This window comes from Eurytemora carolleeae, unplaced genomic scaffold (genome assembly GCF_000591075.1).
Source record: "Eurytemora carolleeae unplaced genomic scaffold, Eaff_2.0 scaffold57, whole genome shotgun sequence".
NCBI lineage: Eukaryota > Metazoa > Arthropoda > Copepoda > Calanoida > Temoridae > Eurytemora > Eurytemora carolleeae.
Window position 1 is genome coordinate 540,607 of NW_019396351.1, and position 18,881 is coordinate 559,487.

The window sequence follows — 18,881 nt, forward strand, 5'->3', positions numbered from 1 at the left end:
ATTTTTAACACATTTACTTTTTAAGATAAAAACATAAACGCATACATTTTTATGTGAAAGAAAACCATGGAATTAATTCAGATTTATTTAACGATTTATAAAATTGATATTACACCAGCATTGTTAAATTGTTTACAAAATTATCGAAATGATCTAATCAGGATAAAAAAGCAGAAAGGGCATATTTTCAATCAGTTTGCTCTATTCTATTTAGTTCCCATATAAATGGAGATAAATTCTAAGCAGCTTAAAATCAGGAGATTTACTATGGAGAACTATCATAAAATAGTTCAGTTTAACCATGTTAGCACTACTACTATACATGAAAATTGATTACTCACACCAAAAATTTCTGTTTTTTGCATTTATAGTTTACAAGCTTATTAATATCCATTAATGCAATGTGATGATCGTAAATTATTCAGATTTAAACACTACACTTGCCAAAATTGTATTGCGTGCTTTATAGAAGACTCATTAATTATTGAACATATTAATGACTTTTTCATTAAGTTAAGAAACTTATTACTCGGCATATTTTCTATTTTTCTAAACCTTATACTTTTTTCCATGTGATTTAGTAGAACTTTGATATTTGAAACTAAGAAATCTGTTAGATCCAATATTCCAAGTTTTTCATTCCAAGGTTTAAAAATACAATGTAAAAGGTTATAGAGTTCAGAAAATTATAGTTTGGGGCAACCGGTAATCGTTCTGAATCAGTTTTTTCTACAACTTGGATTTTAAAATATCCATGTGTGCAGTCGTCTTTGTGTAATATTAAAGTAAATACATTAACAATCATCTTTATACATATTTACAGCTGCATAACCAATATCATCTTTAATTTAATGATTTCGTAAAAAATGCTTTTATACAGTAAGAACCAGAAAACTATGGAATAGGAAGACGACATTGAAAGCAATAGTTATCTGATGTTGCTACAAAGCAAATAGTTTTACTAGATCCTTATTAAATCACTTATGAGGTGAAAAGGGTCTGCTTACACTTCACAATTGCTGTGTCTCAGTCGTCTTCCTATCCCATAGTTATATGGTTCTCACTGTATCCGATTTTCAGATATATGATGCAGGTTTTAGCCGCGGCACCTCAAAACACCTAATTCCTTTTCTTATACAATGTAAAATTATGGAAACCTAACTTATGGGAAATGGAACAATATGGTGGGCAGTTTAATTTTACAATGAATACAGCAATAAAATCATAGGAAACTATGCTGCAGAGATTTGAGCTTTTGTATTGTTAATCCCGTCAGACTGCGTAAATACCTGCCTTGGACAGGTTGACCCACTAAGAATGAAACTTTAGAGACGACTGTACAGAATTTAAACTGTCTGTTTAGAGCCGACTGTACAGAATTTAAACTGTCTGTTGTTTTACCTTCATGATTATTATTTCTTTGTCTAATTATTAAACAGATTATCGGAAGAAGACTTAACTTAGCCTCAGAAGTCAGAATCGTCATATTTAAAGAGATTCAAGTCGTCTTTACAAGCTCATCTGTTGTGGATAACCCTGTGGTTGAACGGATTAAGTTAATAGTTTTATGGATATCTCAGAAGGTTTGATTAATCTAAAGCAAGAAAATAAAAAGTTCAGACCGCAGAATATTTTTCGTTAACGCGCTAAATTTGAATGAATTATTTGTCGTCTTTGCATATATAATAAAGATTACTATTGTACAGATTTACTTCTTGTTTGTTCCTGCAGGAAACCTTTTCTTTCTTCACTCGTCCTCCTGGAGACAGTTTACACACAAAACCTCTTTTCAAATTTTTTTGTTAATAAACTAACCAAACTAATAATAATTTTGAAAACAAAATGAAGTTTTCTGCAGTTAAAAGAAATGAAAAACTTTTAAAACAATAATTTCCTTTTGGCGGAGCAGTCGTCTTTGATCCAGATTCCCCCACGGAACAGTAAACAAGACTCTACTTCTAAAACGAGGAGAATATAATTATAAAATTAAAGTTTTTGTACTTCAAGTTTATAATCCTGAAAGTGAGCTTAATTTCAGTTTTAGAAACTATATTCAGTAAAAAGCTGTACTTAAACAAACACTAAACGCAACAACTTGATAAATTCCAAACTCTGCTTCGCATTTTTATTATATTAAAAACATGCAATCATAATGCAACTAGATCATTAGCTTAATCTCGATATTAGTTTTTGTGTGTTAAATTCAAAAGCGCACAAAGACTTAATAGGATATTTTACAGACAAAACTGGAGATTAAATAGACATAAAAAGAGATAATACTGATTTATAAGAGGAGATAACACAAAACATAATATACACACATGACAAGAGATTATTTAGACAAAATAGGAGATTATACAGACATAACACAGTTGCCTGACTGCCTCCGAGGAGAGTGGGCCTATTCTATGCGGTCCCAGAATTACAGCTGGAGAAGCGCTGAGTTTAGTTATGCATCTTATATCCTACAAGGGAAGCAAGAATGTACATAGATCAAAACAAAACTTCATCTTTAGCTTGGTAAACTGAAAAAAGGAGTTTAACCCCTTGTGGGTATACAAGCCAAGCACAACGATACAGGTTTTTTACTCGACCAGATGGGAGAACTGGACTGCTAAGGAAGATTCCTCTCAGGAGAGCTTCAGGGCTCATAACTCCCAATTTTTCATAAGGGGTGCAGTGATTTGTTTTCCTTAATCCCCCTTAAATCGGAAAAAGTATAAAAAAGGAGAAATCTTCTGTATACCCTTTCTCCTACAAACCTCCTTATCTCTCTGCTACCTACTCCACAACTCGATGTCAAAAGAACTATTTGGAAAACCCTTAAAGTTTAAACCCAATAAAAACAAGAAAGAAGAAGAAAACAGGAAAATTAGATGGGGATTTGAGCTTTACACTATCTATTTTTTTTCACAAATATACAGGATGGCAGACGTCACATCCCCCCCCCCTCCTCCCACTATAGTATTCCTACCCGAAATAAAACATGCTGAAAAATGTGTAGAAAAGTCCAGCAAACTATGAAAGCAAACTATGCTCCTAACCTAACAGGAGAAAATCCAAACATAACAGGAGATAATCCAGGCATAACAGGAGATTATACAGACACAACATGAGATTATACGAGCATAACAGGAGATTTTGCAGACATATTAGGAAATTATACAGACAACAGTAGATAAGTCAGACATAACGCAGGAGAAATTCAGACATAACAGGAGATTATATTGATAATGACATACCAGAAGATTATACAGACATAGCAGGAGATTATACGATAATAACAAGAGATTTTACAAACATAACATGAGATTAAACAGACATAACAGGAGATTATACAGAGATAACAGGAGATTGTACAGACATGATAGGAGATTATACAGACAGAACAGGAAATTATACAAACAGGACAATTGAGAGTATACAGACAGGACAATTATGATTATACAGACACCCCAATTGAGATTATACAGACAGGACAATTAATATTAAACAGACAGAACAATTGAGATTAAACAGACAGGACAATTGAAATTAGACAGATAGGACAAGATACATAAAGACAGAACAATAGATTATACAGACAGAACAAGATACATAGAGACAGAACAATAGATTATACAGAGAGGAAAAGAGACTTAAAATACAGGACAAGAGATTATAAAGACAGGGCATAAGTTTAAAAGGACAGGACAAGAACGTTTTAGAGAGAAAAAGTGGTTTTACAGACATCACGAAAGAAAAACAGGGGAACAGTTTATAAAGAAAGGAGAACAGTTTAGAAAGATAGGGGAACAGTTTATAAAGAAAGGCGAACAGTTTAGAAAGAAAGGAGAACAGTTTATAAAGACCAAGGGAACAGTTTATAAAGACAGGGGAACAGATTAGAAAGACAGGAGAACAGTTTATAAAGACCAAGGGAACAGTTTATAAAGACAAGGGAACAGATTAGAAAGACAGGAGAACAGTTTATAAAAACAGGGGAACAGATTAGAAAGACAGGAGAACAGTTTATAAAGACCAGGGAACAGATTAGAAAGACAGGAGAACAGTTTATAAAGACCAAGAGAACAGTTTATAAAGATAAGGGAACAGATTAGAAAGACAGGAGAACAGTTTAGAAAGACAGGGGAACAGTTTAGAAAGACAGAGGAACAGTTTATAAAGACAGGGGAACAGAAAGACAAGAGAACAGTTTATAAAGATCCGGAAAACAGTTTAGATTTTGACAGGAGAACAGATTAGAAAGACAGGAGAACAGTTTAGAAAGACAGGAGAATAGTTTAGAAAGAAAGGGGAACAGTTTATAAAGACCCGGGGAACAGTTTGTAAAGACAGGGGAACAGATTAGAAAGACAGGAGATCAGTTTGTAAAGACCCGGGTAACATTTTATAAAGACCGGGGAACAGTTTGTAAGGACAGGGGAACAGTTTATTTACATATGGAATTTGATAAAATGTGTCCTTTTTAAATAAAAAATATTTTTTTATAAAGTAAACTTTATTGGTTGGTTTGAATGTGTGTTTTTATCTTTCTGTCTGGTTTTTGCTTTTATTTTTGAACATGTCTTTAAAATATATTTTCCATGAAATGTCTCAACACTGTAATATTCTAGTTTATTGGACAGAAAATAGTGTACAGGGTGTCAAAAAATTTCTTCTGTGATAATAATACCGCATTTTCCGAGAGTATAATATAAATATTTTTTAAAGAATACTTATAAAAAATTGGCGTTTTCAAAATCTACTAAGGGCTTTATCTAGAAGAAAAGGAGAAAAATTATGCCTAAAAAAATCCGCTTATTTTTAAAGTTTTTGCAACACCCAGTCCGTTCCCTGTTCCACTTAGTTTTTAATACGGCCCAAAAATTCTACCAAGATAACATTGAGATGTAAAAAGAATATTTGCAGAATGTTGAGAACCTATTAAATATGAAAACAGGAAAATAAAGATAAAACTTTATATCACTGGCAAAAAAACAACATTTACACAATAGAGGGTCCGGACGCAAATAATCATCTTGATTAAATTTTTACACAATTTTTTTTTCTTCACTTTTTACAAAGGAACTAATGAGTGATTTCTCGTCTAAAACTTAAATTTTTACTCTATATCTTTGTGTAAACCTTTTCTATTTCAAACTTTGATAATTAGAATTTTACCTGGACTCAAATGTCTGAGTATTGATGTGAGAGGTGTAGGATGAGAACGAGGATATGAACTAGTACTAAGAGAAGAATGTTTTCCAGGAGAAATCTCCGGAGTTTTAGTTAATTCTTTTCTTCTCGGAGATATGGTTGTTTTAGGAAAATTATAAGAATCATCAATTAGTTCTAATACACTTCTAGTTTTGGACTCAGAAACATGAGAAGTGGATCCTAGAACTTTTGGTTTACCACTGTTCTCCGAGTAAAGGTTGAGATATAAGAGACTATTATTAAATTGTCTAGGTTCAGGTTCGGATTTCTCCGGGTTCAGTGTAGAGTACGGAGAAGATATGGAACTGTCGGAGAAATTTTCTGTAAAATAAGAAGGATTTACAATTTAAGTTTTGCACTTGATCTTATGAAATTATCTACCTAAGGCTAATTCTTCTGCACGATACAGTGAAGGTTTATCACGAGGTATATCACCAGTATACTTTCCTTGGCCATCTACTCCACCATCTACTCCACCATCTACTCCAACATCTTCTCCACCATCTACTACACCATCTACTCCAACATCTACTTCACCATCTACTCCAACATCTACTCCACCATCTAATCCACCATCTATTCCACCATCTACTCCACCATCTACTCCATCATCTACTACACCATCTACTAAAACATCTACTCCAATATCTACTCTACCATCTACTCCACCACCTATTCCACCATCTACTTTATTATATACTCCACCATCTACTGGTACATCTATATTACCATTTATTCCACCATCTATTCCACCATCTACTTTATCATACACTCCCCCATCTACTGGTACATCTATATCACCATCTATTCCACCATCTACTCTTCTAACAAGCCTCGCTTCTCCACCTCCCAGTGTTCTTCCAGCTCCATCCAAAACTGTGATTGTTCTATCCCTCTTCTTCTTCTTAATCTTTTGTTTATCTTGTTTAATTTTATCCTTCTGTATACTCCAACCCATCGGTTCCCATTCCCAACCCTAAACACAAAATTAAAGATGTATTTTCAATCATGGAAGAAACTGGGATACCCTCATAGCATGAGACTGCCAAGGGACATAAGCTGCAATGATTATTTTTGGCAGCTGACGTCTTTTTAATTATCTTATCTTTGTCATATCATGTAAGAGTTTTTCGAGATTGTATTTTCTACAAAACTTTGGATTTATAATTGTCGTTTTTAAAAAGTTTTAATCTCTCTTTCTTTGTAGGTAAACCTTTCTGCACCATAAATGAAAGGGTCTGAACAGCTATTTCTTCAGATTAATCTAATCTCTATTTTATATCCCGCATGGAAATCTTACCCAGTAATTAGTTGAAGGGAGGTTTAACTAGAAGAGGAAAATAAAGATAAAAGAATAAAATGTCTCTAGCCAACGTGGCGAGGAAGATAAGGTAGATTCTCCTTTTTTTTACTTTAGATTTCTTAATAAAACTTTATCTTTCATATTTCGTCGAGTTCCCCGTCGAGTCCCCCTTAGAAATCTACAAGTTGCGCCAATGAAGAAGAAGACGACGTTTTACAGCTCCAACCCTGGTTTACCTGTCTGTTCAGTTTGCCTGCAGTCCAGATACCGGAGAGAGTTATCTTCTCCAGGAACATACTTTCATCGTCAGAGGATATATCAACCAGGAGAGAAGATTCTATAAACCAGAACCAGGGGGTTAATGGGACTGTGTCAGTGTAATTTCAAGACTACTGTTTAAAAGAGGTTAATACCCGAACCACGGTACTATTTCAACTTGTTGCTGGTCAATTTTTTTAAAGATCGTCGTTTTTCTAACATTAAAGTGTTTAAATACAACAATTTCCTCTCATTGTTTTTGTAGACTAAATTCGCAAGTCACTTTTATTAAGTATCCACTATTGAACATAATCAATTTTCAAAGAGAAAAAATGGATATCTCAATAATTCTCGATCAGGCAATGCGTTTAAGCGTACTCCTGTGAATCATACATGCAACGCTATAATTGGAGGGTCACTTGAAATAGCGGTAACAGTAACTCTAATATTAGTTTTTTTATTATGGTCATATATTCATTACTACACGATGAAAGTTTCCCGACAGGTTTGAATTTTAAAGAATATTGGAAATTTTGAAGTTTCAATAATCATTTACCGCTTCTTTATAAAAAATCATTGTAAGTTCTCTTTTATGTGTGTTTGTATGTCCTTGAATATTATTTTTAAAACAAGGGAATCGAGTCTTTGCCACGACTCTGAATTTTTTACCCCTATGTCTGCAAACCAATGTAGTAGAGCTTATACATATATTTTAAACTCTGAATTTTGTTAGATAAAAGAATCCAAATTCGAAATGTTGCAATGATATAGTGATATAGTATATAAAGTTTGTGACAAAGACTCAATTCCAATTGCGTTTATACTATGTGTTTACCAAGTCTGGAGCATGTATCTACGGCTTCCTGCCATGTCTGGGGTTGGGGCATAAAGAAGTAACAGTTTCCTTCCCATACCAACCATTCGTCAGGGCAATCTGAACATATATATTTGTCAGGGAAATCTGAACTTATATTCGTCAGGGCAATCTGAACATATATTCGTCAGGGCAATCTGAACATATATTCGTCAGGGAAATCTGAACATATATTCGTCAGGGCAATTTGAACATATATTCTTCAGGGCAATCTGAACATATATTCTTCAGGGCAATCTGAACATATATTCTTCAGGGCAATCTGAACATACATTCTTCAGGGCAATCTGAACATATATTTGTCATGGCAATCTGAACATATATTCTTCAGGGCAATCTGAACATATATTCTTCAGGGCAATCTGAACATATATTTGTCAGGGCAATCTGAACATATATTCTTCAGGACAATTTGAACATATATTCTTCAGGGCAATTTGAACATATATTCGTCAGGGCAATCTGAACATATATTCGTCAGGGCAATCTTAACATATATTCGTCAGGACAATATGCGCATATCAGGGCAATCTGAACATATATTCGTTAAGGTAATCCGAAAAAATATACGTCAGGGTAATTTAAACATATATGTGTCAGGGCAATCTGAACATTTATTTGTCAGGGTAATCCGAACATATATTTATCAGGGCAATCTGAACATATCTTTATCAGGGCAATTTAAACATATATTCGTCAGGGCAATCTGAACATATATTTGTCAGAGCAATCTGAACATATATTCGTCAGGGCAATCTGAACATATATTCTTCAGGGCAATTTGAACATATATTCTTCAGGGCAATTTGAACATATATTCTTCAGGGCAATTTGAACATATATTCGTCAGGGCAATCTGAACATATATTCGTCAGGGCAATCTTAACATATATTCGTCAGGACAATATGCGCATATCAGGGCAATCTGAACATATATTCGTTAAGGTAATCCGAAAAAATATACGTCAGGGTAATTTAAACATATATGTGTCAGGGCAATCTGAACATTTATTTGTCAGGGTAATCCGAACATATATTTATCAGGGCAATCTGAACATATCTTTATCAGGGCAATTTGAACATATATTCGTCAGGGCAATTTAAACATATATTCATCAGGGCAATTTAAACATATGTTTATCAGGGCAATCTGAACATATCTTTATCAGGGCAATTTAAACATATATTCGTCAGGGCAATCTGAACATATCTTTATCAGGGCAATCTGAAAATATCTTTATCAGGGCAATCTGAACATATCTTTATCAGGGCAATTTGAACATATAATTATCAGGGCAATCTGAACATATATTCGTCAGGGCAATTTAAACATATATTCGTCAGGGCAATCTGAACATATCTTTATCAGGGCAATTTGAACATATAATTATCAGGGCAATCTGAACATATATTTGTCAGGGCAATCTGAACATATATTCTTCAGGGCAATCTGAACATATATCTGTCAGGGCAATCTGAACATATATTCTTTAGGGCAATCTGAACATATATTCTTCAGGGCAATCTGAACATATATTCTTCAGGGCAATCTGAACATATCTTTATCAGGGCAATTTGAACATATATTCGTCAGGGCAATTTAAACATATGTTTATCAGGGCAATCTGAACATATTGAAACTTTTTATAATTGTTCTTATTTTCCTTGTTTTTCATTGACGTTTATTGACAATGTTTCTGTAAGCTCTTATAGACTTTTCTAGTTATCTAATTATCGAATTGAATTTTGTAATTTATAATTGTCCAATTGTGACCCTGGACTAACTGCGGGGCGATATAGGGTCGGTTTCTTTAATTAAAATTAATTGCGCTTTGGACTATACTTAAACAATCTGTAGTCTGTCTATAGTAAATGCCCCCACCCAAAAAAATATTAAAAAGCGAAATATTTATGTATAAAAGTTCAAATTGTATTTGAAAGTTACACCTCGCTTAGACAATAACTGAATTTTTAAAAAAGCTTGATTCACATTTTCTATTTTTTTAATTTTTAGATATACACACACATTTTTTAAAAGTTTTAAAAAGCGGTTTCACTTTTCAACATGGGAGTTCAAAATTAATCACGGTTAAATTTTCAATTCATTTTGCCATAAAAATTATGCACAGTCCCATTATTATCAAACTACTTTTAAAGTACTATACAATGACCCAATAGATCTTTAAAAATATATTTACCCTCCATTTCTACGAAGTTGATTATACCCATAAACCAGAGGCGGTGAAGGGTGGCAACTACACACAGACGAATAATTGTATTATTAGGACTCGAATTAGTTTTGTTTTTGTTGAGTAATGATTGATATGAAGATTTAGGATGCTGTAAATCAATTGAACATTTTTTATTATCAACTTTTTTCAAAATTCCGTCAAAGAACGTGACAAAAGTTCGTTTTCAAATCGTTAACCTTAGATTGTACATAGGTTATTTTCAAACTTCTTGTATTACCATATTGTATTTTCTGAAGTAATGGATTCATTCTTTGTAGATTGAATTAATGACAACTTTTCAACCATCTTCAGACGATATACATTACAATGGTTGGCAAGATAGGGATTCCAGTCTGCTCAGCAGAATCCAATCGAGGTGTGATATTGATAAATAATTATTGAAAAGTAGAGCGGTCGGGTTTGACCCCGTTACATTTTTCTTTTAAGGTTAATTCATTAACATCTTAGAGACGTTATTTTTTATATCATGTTCAGTTAGATTTCCAAAGACTTAAGTAAGGTTTGATTGAAGGTTTGTGAAGTGAAAAGAAATGAAGTCTTGCTACAAACTCTGATTTTGTTATCTTTGCAACCCAAATGTCGACACATAGATTCAGCCTGCTTTAAAAAAGTCACTTAAACTTTTGAGGCAGGGTTGACTTTGAAGTGTTGCAATGCCTTGGGCTTTGATTTTACCGATACAACTCACTTATGCATTTCTGAAGCTTTTTATATGTATGTTTTAGCACTTTTAAGTGCTTGTCGGTAGCTTTTGCAGGTTTTAAGAAATGATTGACAAAATTCTCATCGATTTTTGTTCGAGAGCTTAAGACCTTTAAATCGATAGTGTATCTTTCGACCTACCAAATCCGCTGTACTCCACTTCTGACCTACGCCAAATCCGGTATACTACACATCCGACCTACTAGCACGTGGTTTTGCATCTTCTAGATGGACTTGTGGCCGCATCACCCGGCCCCCTAGCCTGTCCTAGCCGCAGCGCTTGGCCCCCTAGCCTATCCTAGCTGCAGCACTTGGGCCAGATATTGTCTTAACCTATCCTTACCCTTAAATAATACAAAAATAAACAGCTGGCGTAGGTCCGATATTGCAATAGGTAGGAATGCTAGTAGGTCGGAAGTTCAGTAGGTGGGATGTTGCGTTTAGACGATGTAATATTACCCTTTAAATCACATTGTGTCGTAGACCTGTGATATCTCAAACTAGAAATTCTGTTAGATCAATTTATCTAAGTTTAAAATATCAAAGGATTAGAAAATTTGAGTTTGTGGAAAAGACTCAAATCCTTCGTTCCAATTTTAAAGAATTTTTGCCCGAGGCGAATTAGACTGAATCAAATTCAATAAAACTTTGATACAAAACTTTATTAGCTCAGTTTATACAATCAACTTTTTACGAGACTGATTTAACAAAGGATTCTTTGCAAAATGGAAATATTTTTATTTATATTTAGTTTTTATGATAAACAGTCAACAATGGAAATTGTTTCAAATCTTTTGAGTGGTATCTGCAATATAAAACTATTTATGCTCATGTACAAGTTTATTAAATTATCTTGTTTAATAAAAAATTAAACTTAAATTGAAATATCAGAATTGTTTTATCTCATGCACGTATATTTAAAATGGCCAAAACACTGATTTTATTTAATTTTTTTTGACAAGCACAGCAAATTGAAATTTTGCACAAATATGTATCTACTCATTTTGAACTGAACCCAATAAAACGAAATTTTAACTTTGAGAAATATCAAATATTTCTTAACCCATTTATTATACCCTCTATATACAACAAAGTATATCAGAATTACCAGAAAAAAACTTGTTTGTGCATTTCGTAAAAAATTGATTATTTATCCTTAGAATGTAATTATTTTCCTAAAGTTACAAAGGGAAGCACTGTACAGAGAAACAAACATATTTTTGTGTGTAGAGTTTTCTGTCGTTCTAACTCTTCTCTACCTGAATATACATGAGAGTTATTTATTAGTTACCTCTTGATTGATATACATCAAGAGTTTTTTGCCGTTCTAATTCTTCTCTTCCTGAATACACAGAGATTTATTTATTAGTTACCTCTTGATTCATAAATCAAGATTTTTCTGTCGTTCTAACTCTCCTCTAAAAAAACATCCACAAACTTTGTATCTGTGCAGTACGAAATGTTTGATGTACACAATTGAACATTAATAATAAAATGTTCATTATTTTAAATGTTCAATAATGGAAGTTATTTTAATAATTATTTTAAAAAAAAGGAATCCCTTAATGACTGCATAATTTGTAAGTTGTGGACAATTTCTGACCAAATAGTTATAATTTGCCACAATTAAGACCAAGTTGGATACCAAGAATATCAATAGACACGTAACTAAAGTTTTTTTTGAGAGAGAGAGATTGACCATGACTAATATACAAATTGATGATGGTGATGGCCATGGCTGCAGTGATTGGGAAAAAAGGATTACAGATTATTAAAAATTATTATTATGTGTTATGTAACACACTTTTTAATTTATTTATTTTCATCTTTTCCTATAGTTTTAACATTATTTTTCTAAGGATAAGGAATTTTTCTTTCAACCCTTTAATTTCTTATTTTTAATCACAGATACTTTTATACATTGATTAATGAAAATCATAATTTAATCATTTAATACGCTTCATACTGCTTTTAGTCTTAGAAATCAAATAATTTTAACATTTCTTAATTTAAAAGAATAGATATTTTGTGAAATTAATTGTATTTCTCAATTCTTTAATATTTCAAAGTTCTGTTATTGTTCAATACAAGACTGTGTCAGGTTTTTAGGCTTCTAATCTCATAATTTTTCATCAAGATTAATTTCTTTATGTTATAGCAATTTCTAAATGTTATAGCATCGAATTACTTGAAACAACTCCGATTTTTGAATTCTTAGTCTCAAAATAATTTAAACCACACCCAACTAACATATCAAGGATCAAATTTAATGAATCAAAAAGTAGTTCAACTATGAAGACTCTAGTTGAACCACTTCTCTTCAGTTCAAGGTTGTTTATACTCTGTGTCCGAATTTAATGAATTTGAGCCGTGTCTTAAATCTCGGGAAATGTCATCTCCATAGCAACGGACACTCAAAATCCGCATATGAAGTAAAACTGATTATTGACGAAAGATGAAGTGACAACGTTTCTGGGAAGAGAGATGAAGGATTTTCTCTGCTTTTTACAGCTGACAAGTGGAGAAAATCTCCCCCACCCTCTCACCACAACGTTGTCACTTCATCTTCCGCCAATAATCAGTCACGGCAAATGAGGATTATTATTTGTATCTTCCTTCATCAGCCATCAAACAAAGCGTGCTGGAATTTCCAACAAAAGTTTTTAAAAAATCATGTAATAACTAAAATAGACGAGCCAATGAGGTCTGTCTGACCAGAGTGACTAATATACAGTAAAATATAGAAATACAAGAATAGGGATTATATTAAAAGATTAAAAGAAGGATTTTGTAAAAAAAAAATGTTCACCTGTTTCTGAATCGCCTGATTTAGGATAAACCTTGCTGTTGTTGTAAGGTCTGAATAATATTGCATATAAGACTACTCAGAGTACTCCGGGTTGTATATTTACCTCATAATATATTAATTATATATTAATTATGGCATTATGTTCAGTTTAACCCAAAACTTCGGAAACATCAAAAGAATATATAAAATGTAGTCTTGACAATTTTGCTATCCCAGTAATTATGAAAGTAGAAAAATAGCCATGGTCCCGCAACCAGTTGTAATGAGCTCCATATGATTATTCAATAAAAAAACCTACATATCTGGTGCATTTCATAATTAGAATGTATAGAAAATGATATTTTATAATTCTTTCTAATTCTCCGAAGTTCTCGGGTTACGCTGTATATTTTTTAAAAAGCAAACAATCTTTTTAATATTTGCTGGACAAAGCCCAAAGGAGTTACGCGCACATCCCGCTTTGAATTACAAGATAAAGAGAGAGCCTGTTTCTTGTCACGGCGCTCGGCCCCCTACCCTGCCCTAGCCTCTGCACTTATAATTCAACGTGGGAAGCGCGCATAACTCCTTTGGGCAACTGCCTCTCTGATGTGCTCTGTGTACTGGTGTAGTTTATATGCCTGGAAGATCTAGAATCTATTTTCTTCTGTTTCTCTTCTATCCTGGCGGACAGGGTTGGAACCTCCTCTACCCCCTCCACCTTACATGTATGTAGCAAATATAGAGTTCCATAGTAAGTTACGTTGTATATTGTCCATATAGCTAAGGGCCCATTAGCTAATACGTAAATCATGTATTGCGATTAACACAATTAACTCTGTCAAAACCTAGAATGTGATCACTTAACTACGTTATATATCTAATAGCACATAACTGTTTTGATAAACAGGATGAGGATCGTGTCCTAGTTGAGGCATTGATAGCTCAAGAACGTGTCCTAGTTGAGACATTGATAGTTTACGAAAATCTGAGTTGTACCTTGGAAAGATACTTGTATACATGTATAATAGTGTACACGGCACATATATAACAGAGTTGAAACCTCCTCTACCCCCTCCACCTATATATGTACATGTATAATAGTGTACACTGTACATATATAACAGGGTTTGAACCTCCTATCTTCATCAACCTATACAAGTACATTTTTAACAGTGTACTGTACATCCTCCGCCTATACACGTACATGTATAATAGTGTACACTGTACATATATAACAGGGTTGGAACCTCTTTTACTCCCTCCACCTGAACATGTACATGTACATGTACATGTACATGCAAAGTAGTGTACACTGTACATCATAATTCAGGATTGGAACCTCCTTTACCCCCTACACTCATACGATGTACATGTATAATAGTGTACACTGTACATATATAACAGGGTTGTAACTTCCGCTACCGCCTCCACCTATACATGTGCAATGTACATCTTTAATAGTGTACACCGTGTATATCAGGGTTAGAACTTTCCCTACCCCCTCCATTTATACATGTACATGTAATAACAGGGTTGGAACCTCCCTTACCCCCCCCCNGATTATTAGGACTACTAGGACAACTATATGATTCCTAGGACTACTAGGACTACTAGAACTATTAGGAATACTAGGAATACTAGGACTACTAGGACTACTAGGACTACTAGGACTACTAGGACTACTAGGACGACTAAGACTACTATGAATACTAGGACTACTAGGACTACTAAGACTACTAGGACTACTAGGACTACTAGGACTACTAGGACTACAAGGACTACTAGGACTACTAGGACTACTAGAACCACTATACCTCGGTGCCTGCAATGTGATTATCACTGTCTGCCCTGCTGGCAAACCTCCTCGTGAATCCCATCCCCTGAACTAAATATATATATATTTTTTAATTATTAAAAGGAAATAACGACCCTTGACTAAACCAAGGTTGTAGTCAAAAAGTTCATTTATCTCCACAACAATCTCAACTATATAAAAGAAAGGAATTGAGTCTTTGTCAAAAATCTGATTTTCTAATTCCTATATCTTTGCTAACCAATGTCGAAATTATGAATTCTGAGTTGTGAACTTTAGAATGAATAACCCATAATCCCGACTACTTAATCCGAATATACTCTGTGGAAACTTTTCATTTTAGTCCTTAATCCACTCTTTTTCGCTCTCTTTGGATATCCGTACATTGTTTTCTCCAATGAGAGTGCAGGAATATAGTTCGTAAATTTTATTGACCAATGACAGCCTTGAAATAAATTCTCATGAGAGAAATCCGCAATTTCTAATAAATAGAGAATATGTTTTCGGCCATTTTGTAAATTAATCGGCGAAGAAAAATATTTGATAATACGTTTCAGATTCTTTTTTAACCAATTTTAACTAATGAATTACTAAATAAATGGGTGAGAAATTAAGTGAAGGCCCTTCCAGTCAAAAAAAAACGAACAAACCTGGCGTTCAATCTAAATATTTAATCTCGAGACTAACATAATCTCGAGATTATGTTAGTCTCGAGATTAGCAAAAAGAGAGGATTAAGCATTAATCTCGATATCCACCATTCTAAAGTTCCCTGCTTTAATCAAATAATCTAAGTTTGAAATACACTATCAGGTTGTGATATAGTGATTAGAAAATTTGAGTTTGTGACAAAGACTCGATTCCTGTAATTTTTCTGTTCAGTTTAACACAAAAAAAAAAACGATTCTTATGTAAAACTTTATAGATTTCCAACTATAGATGTGCTTACCTACATACTGGATTAGACAAATCTCATTGTTTTGTTTTATAGTTGTTCTGATAGTTCTAGAGTATTTTCATCTTCCTGGAAACCATTCTCATAATCTTCCTGGCAATTAGAAAATAAGTTCTATAAACCTTTATAGGGTTGGTCAAGAAACTTAAGCTACTGGAGGAAATAAATAGAAATATAAGAACATTTTTAATGTGCCTTTGACAATTTAAAACAGTACCCTCCATAGCGATACCTTTTCAAATATTGACCATATGTAGGTTTCAAGAAAAGACTCTTTAATTGTTTAATAACAATTTGTGTATTCCTTATGGGATATAAATTTGGTGTCATTGAAATAACACAGACATCGAGAGACAACATTACAACATGTAAAGAATTAATAAATTTTTGTCTTCATAATTAATTGCTATATAATCCCAGAACTATACAAATTAATTGCTATATAATCCCAGAACTATACAAATTATGCTATATAATCCCAGAACTATACAAATTAATTGCTATATAATCCCAGAACTATACAAATTAATTGCTATATAATCCCAGAACTATACAAATTTTAGTACATTTGAATATCTCAAAAGAACCATAAAATAATCTTCTTTCAACAATAAGAAATCGCTAAAATATGGGTCAGGTTTTCTTCGGATGAAGCATTTAATTGCTTCTAATTAAAAGTACACGCTCTAAATATTGAGTTCAAAAGTTTTGACCTCTGTATGTAATTCGATATTTAACCTGAGCTGAAAACTTTAGAATGAGATATCCTTAATCCTGATCGCTTAATCTGAGTATCCAATGTACAAACTTTAGATTTTTTTCCAAATCCTCTTTTTGGATATCCCTACTGTATAAAAGTTACGTTTGATAACAATTACAGATACAATGCTATATCGATTGTACTAATATCGGATGCACAAGCCGGCTTTTAGAGCATTTAAGCAAATATAAATTTAATCATATTATTAATATGAACCTATTAAAAAATATATTTTATCACATTTTAGGACTATCATCATTTTAAAGGAGTCTTAACAAACATGAATCCAAAACTTTCATTTATTTTAATCGATGTCACAATTAACACCAGAAAAAAAACGGTTTTTCAAAAGTTAAAGAGTACAATTTAACACGATACGCTGATTGGTTGAATTTTACACTTCTTTCTTAGATATCGAATGCGTATTAAATTAATCTCGGGTTTAGTAAAACCAGGAGTTTAAGCATTAATCTTGATATCCACCATTCTAAAGTTTTCAGCTCTGAATAGATTATAACAAAGGAATTGAGTCTTTGCAACAAATCCCAATTTTCTAATACCTATATATCTACAAACAAATTATGTAGACCTTAGATATTTCAAACTTTGATTATTTGATACAACAGTAGTCATAGTTTGAAATATCTAAGGTCTACAACATTGGGTTGTTAAGATATAGCGATTTAAAAACCGGAGTTTGTGGCAAAGACTCAATTCCTTTATTCAATTTTTTACCGTTCTATGTTTTTTCTTAGCTCTGGTGTCTTGCAAAGATCATTTTTATCTAGAAAAGAAATCTTCAACAAAGGTAGGTTTTAAAATTATAACAAGCCTTTTTTCGACTTAAGTCTCAATCTTATTCCGTGTATAGCCTGAAAAAATGTCCCCCCAACCCCTCCCGATCGTTCTAACATTAATCATGAATAAATAGACTGCAGTAGTTCTTGTCTAACCACGTTTTAGAATTCCAGAAGATATTTTATAAAAGTTTATTTTGAGAAATTATAATGGGTGTCCAGGGAGCTTTTAGTTTATACACACTTCTTTATTGCCTAGAGCTAATAATACATAGTTTACTTCTTTTACACATTTACAGATTATATGTAAAATGTACAATTTTATCTATTAAATTCTATTGTACCAACCTACAATAGGCTTTTGTACTCATACGCCTTAAAACTAGGGATGAGCGAATATATATTGTTTTTCTCGATTTCGTTCTAAAACAAGCGAAAAACAATTTTTTCGTTTTCTTTTAGATTTTCTCTGAATAATTTCAATGTTCATTTAATTTACTTAATGAAAAACAAAATGTGTTAACTTGAAAAATAAAATCTTTTTTTTTAAATTATGTTAGTATACAGGTTGTCCAACAAGCAGAGGTTTTTTAGACATAACAGAAACTTTTTTAGAATAGTTATATGTGTAGGTTTTAAATACTGTAGTTGTCTTATGTAAAATTTTACATGCAAAAAATACAGGGTTTTTCAGTATTCTCTATTTTGGCGTTAAAACCATAGATAAATAAATAAACATACATAGCTTATGTACGCAAAATCACCAAGAATTGTACAGACCGCGAACTCATACTTCTTGGGGTGAAAGTGTACTTCAATGATAAGCGGGATGGTTTGGTGTTTTTATGGATTTCATAATAGAGTGTAAAATAACTCCGGGAATAGAACAATTTGAACAACAATATGCGGCACGTCTTTTTATTCCTAACTCTGAATTTTTTTGTTCCGAAATAAATCTAGCACCCCCCTCATTTGAATCCTGTATCCGTCTCTGAGAATAAAAAACAGATTTTCGGGTTTTATCCTAAAATTAGAAATTAGTTATATCTTTAAAATAATAAGGAAAAAGTTCACTGGTCCTATACTCCATCAAATGAATAATTATAAAAACTACTTGTTTCGCTACTTAGCGATTTCCCTAAAGACCTAATATATGTACCGTGTGGTATTTCTCAGGA

General features: G+C 32.8%; 1 protein-coding gene across 7 annotated transcripts; it reads right to left on the reverse strand.

Annotated features, from left to right (window-relative positions):
* Positions 1–67: 67 nt before the first annotated feature.
* LOC111701532 (uncharacterized) lies at positions 68–18,081 on the reverse strand. 7 transcript variants are annotated; one of them, XR_002765218.1, is made up of 14 exons: positions 17,642–18,080; positions 16,141–16,239; positions 15,194–15,264; positions 14,018–14,097; positions 13,398–13,447; positions 11,764–11,847; positions 9,833–9,889; positions 7,596–7,694; positions 6,739–6,839; positions 5,581–6,175; positions 5,164–5,520; positions 1,895–1,958; positions 1,536–1,785; positions 68–1,277 (listed from the first exon to the last, which is right to left on the reverse strand). XR_002765218.1 is itself a non-coding variant. In XM_023472845.1 (14 exons), the coding sequence occupies exons 3-14, from the start codon at positions 15,254–15,256 to the stop codon at positions 1,111–1,113; spliced, it is 1,632 nt and encodes a 543-aa protein (XP_023328613.1). In that variant the 5' UTR covers positions 15,257–15,264; positions 16,141–16,239; positions 17,642–18,081; the 3' UTR covers positions 68–1,110. The 7 variants fall into 7 exon arrangements, 5 of the variants coding, with proteins under 5 accessions (XP_023328613.1, XP_023328611.1, XP_023328612.1 ...); XR_002765217.1 differs by having other exon boundaries at positions 68–869; positions 1,065–1,785; XM_023472845.1 differs by having other exon boundaries at positions 68–1,119; positions 1,713–1,785; positions 17,642–18,081.
* Between the last annotated feature and the right edge of the window lie 800 nt (positions 18,082–18,881).

What these genes read in the sequence shown, in the direction of transcription:
- LOC111701532 (XM_023472842.1), bottom strand. Translation starts at nt 15,256, where the DNA reads ATGGGATTCACGAGGAGGTTTGCCAGCAGGGCAGACAGTGATAATCAC. An exon ending in ATCAGGCGATTCAGAAACAG is followed by an intron (nt 11,848 to 13,397) that starts GTGAACATTTTT and finishes ATGTATATTCAG; the next exon opens with GTAGAGAAGAGTTAGAACGA. An exon ending in CAGGCAAACTGAACAGACAG is followed by an intron (nt 6,176 to 6,738) that starts GTAAACCAGGGT and finishes TTTTGTGTTTAG; the next exon opens with GGTTGGGAATGGGAACCGAT.